General features: G+C 38.2%; 1 protein-coding gene across 2 annotated transcripts in view; it reads left to right on the forward strand.

Annotated features, from left to right (window-relative positions):
* Positions 1-5,788: 5,788 nt before the first annotated feature.
* The window catches only part of MRPL33 (mitochondrial ribosomal protein L33), a 5,876-nt gene continuing 2,088 nt past the window's right edge, over positions 5,789-9,576 (forward strand). Inside the window, exons 1-3 of one of the 2 annotated variants that reach the window (XM_015816648.1) lie at positions 5,789-5,896; positions 8,281-8,302; positions 8,972-9,078. In XM_015816648.1, coding sequence (XP_015672134.1) covers positions 5,875-5,896; positions 8,281-8,302; positions 8,972-9,078 — 151 coding nt within the window. In that variant the 5' untranslated portion in view covers positions 5,789-5,874. Of the gene's footprint in view, positions 5,897-6,859; positions 6,937-8,280; positions 8,303-8,971; positions 9,079-9,576 lie in introns of those variants that run through there. The other variant, XM_015816649.1, reaches the window with a different exon arrangement.

The following is a 9,576-nucleotide window of genomic DNA, read 5'->3' on the forward strand; positions in this document are numbered from 1 at the left end:
AGTGTGCTTTTTTCCAATGGTTGCTGATACAGAGAGTGGAACTGCTGTGTCAAGATTTTCACATTCAAAGTCCACCCTTTTTTTCTGTTCATTTTATATAGTAGCAGTTGCCTGCTACTATATGGAACAGAACTGTACCTTTAAATTACTTGAACAAAAATATGGGGAAATATTTGGTCACTCTAATCAATTTAGATATATTTCCTATTTCCTAGGAAAATAGGAATATTTTCCTATTGCAATTTTTTTTTTAAAGGAAAGAGAAAAAGAAAACCCGGCTGCCTGTAAAATGTGCTCAGTTTTAAAAGTATTTCCAGAGATTTGCTTTGCATCACTATGGTATTTGATTCCGACTTGTCATTTTTTGGGGGGGAAGGAAGTGAGTCAATTTTTTTCTTAGTCTGCTCAAATTGCAACTAAGCTGGTATTTTCTTTTGAATCACTGCACTTCTATACACCCTGTGGCCAGCTCATGTTCACACTAGCCACAATGATATACAAATGATGGCATGCTATTGGTGACATCATGACATAGTTACTTGAATTCCAACATCTGATGCAAGTTCTAAGTTGGGGTCTTTGCATCATGTTTTGTTGCTTGCCAACTTTCCTCGCTGCAAATGCCTACGTATTTCATCTTATTTCCTAAGCTCAAACCCATCATCACTCCCTCCCTGACCCCAAAATTAAAGTTCGATTGGAGAAATTTCTGTTGATCCTTTCTTGAGATGTAAAAGAGTTTAATTCATAATTCCACTGAAATACTTTCTTTATATTCCTATCAGTTAAAATGTAATCCTAATATTTAAATCCTATTTCAGCCTTTGCTCCAAATGAAGTAAAAAATGTCTAGTGGTTGGGCTGTCTCATTATCATTAATGATCCCTCTTCTTTTCTGATATTCTTTATACAATGGAACTAGATTTGAAAAGGACTATCCTGAATGGTGATACAAGATATATAACAGATAGAAACAAGGCACAACATGTAAAATCAAACCAGAGGGGCCTCCAAGAATCCTCTCAAATTGTCTTTGAGTGAGGATGTCATGTTACTCCAGAACTTAGTTTTACTGCCATCTATTTGTTTTTATGCCATATAAAACCATATTAACTAGCTCTTATTATGCATTTGTTCTTGGCCTCATTAACGTGCATTCAGCATGTCAAGCTGACATATTTGTTGCACTGATAACTGCAGAACATTCAAGGACCTGGAACATTATTATTAATTCTTATATTACATTTTTATGTGTGGGAAAATAATTACTGTATCCCATTGTATTTACTGTAAAACAGCCTCCTGCTATAGCGTTTATTACTTGATAATAAATGATAATAAAAGATCATTGTCAGTTCCCTCCCTCCCATCCAAGATATAGCACAGAAGCGTTGCTTGAGCAGGGTCTGCGAGATTGTCTGGGACACTATACCTCCTCTTCACGACCTGTTTTCCTTGTTACCTTCTGGGAGGAGGCTCTGTGGTATCTGAAGCAGAACATCAAGATTCAGTCACAGCTTTTTCCCATACAGTATTAACCTTGTGAACTCTAAAGCTTCCTCCTTCCGTTATGTATTCAAGATGGACAGTGATTAATAGTTATATGTTTCTTATTGTAAGGGTGTAGGTCTATATCAGGGGTAGGCAACCTTGGCTCTTTTATGACTCATGGACTTCAACTCCCAGAATTCTATGCTGACTCAGGAATTCTGGGAGTTGAAGTCCATGAGTCATAAAAGAGCCAAGGTTGCCTACCCCTGGTCTATACATATGTTATATATAGTATGTTTTAAATGTGTGTTATGTATGTGTACACTTTGAGAGGAAGCAACTACATTTCATTTTTAATGTGTGCCATTGTGCCCACAGGAAAAAATGACCATAAAGGTAATCTAATCTAATCTAATCTAATCTAATCTACAAGCAGAATGAAAAATACTCTGATTTACCTACTCAGACTTTACCTCTTTTAGTTGTTTAGCTTGGCTCTGATGAAATCATAGACCTTGCGTATGTTATAGGGAGGTTCCCAAGATATTTCAGCACCTGGGATATAAAATCCAAATGGCAATTGTCTCTCTTCCTTTACCCTCCCCCCATTCCCAACCCCAATCAATGTTATGATATAATATAACAAGTAAAATTTAGTTATATACTTCTATTTTATTAGTCAGATACTAATCTTAATACATTGTTATGTGTTCATTACAAGGTTTTGTAGTGCAGAACAAAGTTTTCCTTTCCTTAAAAGGTGATTAGAAGCTTATAATATTTATCTAATATAGTTTATATATATGCATGTGCCTATAGGTTGAGCATTAGATGATAATTCACAACAGTAATATTCCAGTAGATTTCTCTCTCAAATTTCTAGAGGAAATCTTAATGACACAGAATTTCTTTCCCAAAGCTAACACAGATTTTTGTACATTCTAGTACAGGTCATGCTGTCTACAAGATGGATAAATCCATTAATCAGCAAGGAAAGAGGATGGAGACAAGATAAAGCACCTATTCTGTTCTTGAAGCATCCTAGCTCCTACTAAAATATTTTATCTAAACATTGTCATCAGTCAAGTGGCAACTGTCAGCTCTTACATGATATTGCATAATGGAATACACATTGACAGCTCTACTGAAAGGCTGAATTTGCACGATTGCTTTAAGTTCAACTATAAACCTCATTTAACATGCACAGCAACATCCTCACTAACGTCTGATAGCATCATCTATCTACAGGTAGTCCTTACCTTATGACCATGTTTGGGACTGAAATTTTAAGTCATAAGTCGTTGCTGTCATAAGTTGGGGTACCCACCTGACCTGATTTTTCAATCATTTTTACAATGGTTTTTAGTAAATCACACAGTTGTACGTTTGAAGCATGTGATCATTAAGTGAATTTATTCTCCCAAATGAGCTGCAGTCCCATGACTATGGGACACTGAAACTGATCATAAATGTGAACTAGTTGCCAAGTGCCTCTGAAATGCAGTCAGGTGACCTGAGGCTGTCAGCACAATGTTTTACAATGGCCAAAAGTACTGTATGGGCCATAAACCACCCTTTCTGAGACCAGTGTAACTTTAAACACTCATTAATTGACCCATTGTAAGTCAAGGACTGCCTGCATTGCTTTAGTAATGAATTTCTATTGTGCACAGTCTCCATATTACCCCAACAATGATTAGATAAACTTATAGTGTGGGTGACCTATTTGGTATTGGAATGGAATATGATGATCCAAGATGGTCCATGATGGGCTGCCAAAAAGAAGAGGGAGTCAAGCTATTCTCCAAAGCACCTGAAGGCAGGACAAGAAGCAAAGGATGGAAACTAACCAAAGAAAGAAGCAACCTAGAAATAAGGAGAAATTTCCTGACAGTTAGAACAATTAATCTGTGGAACAACCTGACTCCAGAAACTGTGAATGCTCCAACACTGGAAGTTTTTAAGAAGAGACTGGACAGCCATTTGTCTGAAATGGAATAGGGTTTCCTGTCTGAGCAGGGGGTTGGACTAGAAGACCTCAAATGTCCCTTCCGACTCTATTGTTGTTGTTGTTGTTATTTACATTTGAACAACAAAAGCTAAAATCTCAGTTAAAGTCCTACTGGTATGTTCAATAGGATTCATATTTTAGTAATGACAGAACTGCCATTTTAGGGAAGTTTTTGCTGTGACATATAAATTACATTACCAGCAGCTGTGGAGACGCAGTTGTTAGAATGCAGTATTGCAGGCTAACTCAGCCCACAGCCAGGAGTGTGATACTGATGGCTCAAAGTTAACTCAGCCTTCCATCCTTTCAAGGTCGATAAAATGAGGACCCAGATTGTTGGGGGGAATATGCTGACACTGTAAACTACTTAGAGAGTGTTGTAAAGCATTATGAAGTGATATATAGGTCCAAGTGCTATTGCTATTACTCAATCAGCTACTTACTGATTAGGGATGGTATGTCTCCAGATATCCAAATGCTGGGGAATAATGGTGGGAAAGAAACGATTCCACCTGGAAGCAGTTATAAAGAAAACAGTGGATTCAATAGTCTTTGGTTATAATCTGGTATTAAAATGTAGATATGCTCTTGGACTATTGATTTTCAACCCCTTGTTCTAACTCCACTTTTCATCCAGGTAATTAACTTATTTCATAGTGTAAAGACTCCCATTTGTGTTTCTGAAGTTCTCGTCTTCAGATTTGTTATAATACTTGTTTTTCCACTATCAAAGTACAGATATAAAAAAATTCTTATTTGAACAACTGTGGAGTCCTTGGTACTCTCTGACCTTTGTGGTTTCCTTGCAGATGTTCATTAACAAATTTGGTAACCTCATCATATTTAAACAAGTATTTTCCCAGCTTTCAATCCTGTTGACATATTATGAATTGCTATGCAGATGTGCCTTTCTGTATCTCAACTATATGCTTCCCTGTCTCCTGTTCACGCCTGAAAAGTTTGCTAGGTTGCAGCTCTACATGGTGCAACAGACTAATTAATATTTGTTTGTTCTTTGGAAATATCTAGGGACCTCTTCGACAAATCAGGTACTGTTTACAAAAATATAAAAAAGGATGAAGCAGACTAAAGCAATAGTAAAATAGAAAGGACCTACAATGCACAGCATTGACCCTAACGGGCCATAAAGAAGAATTCAATAATGAGTAGATTCCTCTCTTGTAATACTTAGAAGTCACTTGAATATAAATAGAATGTCTATGGAGATTCTCAATCATCCAGGAGATTCTCAATCATCCAGGTCATGGTTGTCCCAAAAGTGCTTTTTCAAAAGGCAACTGGACTTTGTTTTTTCTTTGAAAACATTTCGCTTTTCATCCAAGAAGCTTCTTCAGTTCAGTTCAACACCTGTGGGACAATATAAATAGAACTGAATGGTAAGGTTTGCCTAACAAATTGAGCCTCAGGCTAGCCCCGTGGTGGCGAACCTATGGCACGCATGCCACAGGTGGCACGCAGAGCCCTCTCTGTGGGCACGCACGCCATCACCCCAGTCCTAGGCCTTCAGCTGGGTTTTATAAAACCATTTCACTTTAGGCCTCCGCCACTATGTGCAAAAAAAAAAAAGGTTCAATCAATCAATCAATTTCAACTTCTCGCGGGAAAAAAAGATTTCACAAAGTTGGAATTGATTGATTGAACTTTTTAGTCCCACCCAGTCTGCTGTTACCACCACAGCCACAGCCACAGCCACCCAATGGGCCATGCCCACCTGGCACCCGACGATACATAAATGGGTTTTGGGTTGCAGTTTGGGCACTCGGTCTCTAAAAGGTTCGCCATCACTGGGCTAGCCAATAGTATTTTAGATTTGCATGAAATCACCGTGGCAACTCTGTGGCAGGAATCTCAAAAAATGGGTAATCCCTAATCTGGATAAGCATACATATTTATTACATGTGCATGGATGGGTAAATGGGTACCATGGTCCGATGACAATGATGGGAAAAAAATTGAAAAAGAATTTGCATTCCTTATCAGGTCCTTCTCAGGCAAACCAAGAGCTGGTCTGTTCTGCCTAGTAGTGTTTTATTCCAGAAGCCTCGTATTGGAATCTAGCAACCAAGATGGAGCACAGGAAGTCAACATGAATATTCTGCTGGCTAAAGGCTCCGAAAGAGACCAGCTGTTGCCAGAGCAACCAGAGAGGGAGGAGTCGGCCGATTCACAGAGAAAGAGGACGAGCTCTACAATAAAGCCCGGTCTTTCCGATTACAGGGGGCGGGGTTTTAGCGAGGCGGAAGTAAAAGAGCTCACGCTCCGGAAGTATTTGGAAGTGTTTACGGCTCGCCGGTCGGGGTTATTTGAAGTCTTTTAGGCGGTTCCGTTTAGTTGCCGTTTTCGTCATTGCCATGTTTCTGACGGTGGTCAATTGTGAGTTGACTGGGGAAGTTTCGTGTGGTGCGGGTGCAACAGTACCAAGTCTCCCGTGGTGGGAACCCATTGCCCTGTTCCCCTGGAATACGGCTCAGGAACCCGAGGTTACTTCTTGGATTAAGCCTCTTAAAACGCTTAAGACGCTTCTCATTAAGGCTGGTCCACGCTCCCTTTAGCGCTGGCGGGGTGGCTGCAGGGCGAAGGTCCCGTTTCTAATCTTTCTGTCTGCCTGGTTCCTGGAGGATCGGCCGCTTAGTGATTCGCGGTCCTACATTGTGGTTACACTAACCCAGGGGTAGGCAACCTTGGCTCTTTTATGACTCGTGGACTTCAACTCCCAGAATTCCTGAGCCAGCTAAGCTGGCTCAGGAATTCTGGGAGTTGAAGTCCACGAGTCATAAAAGAGCCAAGGTTGACTACCCCTGCACTAACCTATCCCATCATTTGGGAATCGAGTAGAGATTTTTATATACATTAATCGTCCTTTCTGCACAGAGTGTAGGCTAAACGGAGGTTGCTTTCTCCGGCATTCCTGAGATAAATCTGTTAAGGTTTATCACTGAAGTAGGGAGAAGATGGGAAAAGCGGAGAAAAGCTAATGAACGTACAGGGATCCAGGGAGGGAAAGGGTGCTTTTGGAAAATGTGGGCGACTTCTACAGAATCCGTTTGCGTCTGTTTGATAACAGCTACGTCTTTTCCTAGCATCAAAGGGCTGCCCTATGCAACTGCACCCACAGTCTTGGAAAAAGACGTTGTGATATAACTGCAACGTTGCCTGCCCATGCAAATTTCCTCAATTCCAGCTTTAATGAATAGCACAGAGGTGCTGCATTTTCCCCAATATTAAAAGCAATGCCTCTGATTCAATTTTGCGATCCGGAAAGCTTTAACAAATACAACTAATGAACTATGGCTTAATGATACACAAATTATATTCTTAAAAAGATGAGAAATTGACTACTGAGCAAAGTTACATAGGGAGGGAGAGGTTGTAGCAGTCATGATGTTACAGAGCTACGGCTGCCAGCAGCTTTAGTAAGTATACAGGACCTTGGAATGTCAAGAACTGTAACTCTAGGCAGCATACAAAAAACAGTGCTAAAAGCAAAATGTGATAATGGTAATGATAACAGAAAACAGTTAACTATTGATAATCAGGGAGTTACATTTATTGCAAGTCACTAGGTGGGAATCCTACTCATTCTAATCCAAATGTCTGAGGAAAAAGCCAGGTCTTCACTGCCTTTCTAAAGGCTTGCAAGGTTTGAGACAACTGTAAGTTGGGGAAGATTGTTTCAGAAGGCAAGTGCCACCACAAAAAAGTATGCCTCCTGGGTCTCATAAAATGACCTTGTTTCAGAGGAGGGACCTAAGGCATTGCCCTTCTGCTGAAGTGTATGGCACAGGTAGAGGAATGTTCTGGAATCTGTTCAGGAATTATTGACAGCATCCAGGAGTCAAAATACTTGAAAGGATAAAAAAAATGTATATACTATATATTTATATAGTGACATTGGTAGTCATCAAGAATAGATGGCATGCAACCTAAGTAAATAAACTATATCTTCTGAAATCTTTAAATTTGCATTAGAAAAGTATGTTAAAAATATGGTGAGTCATTTTTTTTGAATATTATTTAAATGGTTTTAAATGCTGCTCATTTTTCTTCCACAGCTGGATTTTCAATGTGTTGTATGCCTTTGAAAACAGCCTGGAAACTTTAGTTAATTCAAAATTGACTGCTCACTAGGCTAGATTGCTCACTGAGATAGTTGGTACAAACATGTCAGTTCTTCACCATCTAGATTGGCTGCCAGCTCATTTTCAGATCCAATTAAAAATATTGGTTTTGATCTTTAAAGTCATAAACAGCTTAATACTAGGTTACCTGAATGTGAGTACCTTCTATATGTATTGGACTCTAAGATCATTTAATGAGACCCTCCTCTCACCAGGTCTTCTCACCAAAGGAAATGAGGTGGGTCTCTACAGAGGAGAAGAGCCTTTTCTGCGGTGGTACCCCTTTTATGAAATCCCCTGTGTAGAGAGGCTTGACAGACACCCATGTTGGTTGCATGTTAGTGCCAGGTAGAGATATTTTTGTTCTCCCAGGCCTTTTAATTAATTTCCATTCTTAGTTTTTGAGTGACTGCTATGCTGCCGCCTAGCTAATAGATTTTTTTTAAATTTTATATGTTATTTGATTTTTATCATATTGTATGTTTTAAGTCAGGTTATATTTTAGTTCATTTAATTGTCAATTGCTCATAGGTTAGATTATTAGTTGGTTTAACAAAATAAAATATATGTAGAAATAATTTGGTATATTGGTAATTAAAAACATTTTAATATTTTTTCTTTTTTATTCTGCAATGCCAGTGGCCAAGAAAACCAAATCAAAGTAAGTAAACATTTGAATTGCATTTACTACTGTAAAACTGTACAGTACAAATAACTGGTGCTATTAATGGCAGTTGGGTTCTTTCTGTAATGGATTGCCATTTGTATCAAAAATAATTGTTAAGAAATCGTAGTCTGAGATTATTTGAAAAAGAGCTGTTCATTTAAGTAAATATTAAGTGAACACAGCTTTTCCTTTAATCTCTCAGGTTGATGTAGTGGTAGAAGCAGAAATGTAGGAAATAAAACCAGCATGCTTAGTTATGTCTGTTATGCATTTTAATTCTTCTATATTTAAGAGCTAATGCAGTATATAGAATGTGGCCAGTTCAGTTCTTTAGAGAATTGCTTTCTTGATTCCAGTATAGGTGGATAATGAAACTGCATACACCTCACACCGTTTCCCCAGTAGCTCTTTATAGGTATTGGTGGGACGGAGGGTTGGTAGGATATACAGGGCTACAACAGAAAAAGAGATAGATAATAAAGGCTTGCTTTTGGGACTTCTCATTGCAAGTAATTGTCTTATTTTAAAAAATCTTAATCTAAAAATATTGTGGAAAATAGGGAAATTCTAAATTAAATATGTTAATAGGCAATCATGCATGCACCACAAAGACAAAAATGAATGACAGAAAATAAAAAGGTGTTCTTGATGTTATTATTCTAGGTATATACTTGTGAGAATGGTCAGTGAAGCAGGAACAGGTTATTCTTTTAATGTAAAAAGACTCCGACTTGAAGACAAGCTGGTAATGCTAAGATATGATCGCATTGGTAAGAAATTGAAGAGTGTTTTATAGGGGCTTATAAATGGGAGGAATATTTTTGTAACCATGTATTGAATGCAAACAAAATATATGCTGAAACCTCTAGTATAGCATACAGTATCCAAATGGTTTGAGTAGAAATATTCAAGGTATTGAAATCTTAAAAAACTCCCGAACAGTATGAAAAAATATCAGACTTTGGTACATACTACAGTAATAGATAAAATTGAGGCCTGTTAATGTAATGCATTTGTTGTTAAATAGAAGCACTGGTCAAGATGAGTAAAAAGGTAAAGGTTGAAAAAGGTAAAGGTAGATTCTGGCGATGTGCTGGCAGTAATCTTCTAAGATACAAATAATTTTGCAAAGATATTGAGACACAGAAAGGTTTAAGGAGGGTTTTCTCAATTGGAAAGAAAGTTAAGGTGTTCTGCCATAAATGCTTGAAACTGAATGTTAGCATCAGAGCTTGTGGTTCTTTGGGTTGTACAATGTAATTGCAGCA

Source organism: Protobothrops mucrosquamatus, unplaced genomic scaffold (assembly GCF_001527695.2).
Source record: "Protobothrops mucrosquamatus isolate PMUCROS unplaced genomic scaffold, P.Mucros_1.0 scaffold473, whole genome shotgun sequence".
NCBI lineage: Eukaryota > Metazoa > Chordata > Lepidosauria > Squamata > Viperidae > Protobothrops > Protobothrops mucrosquamatus.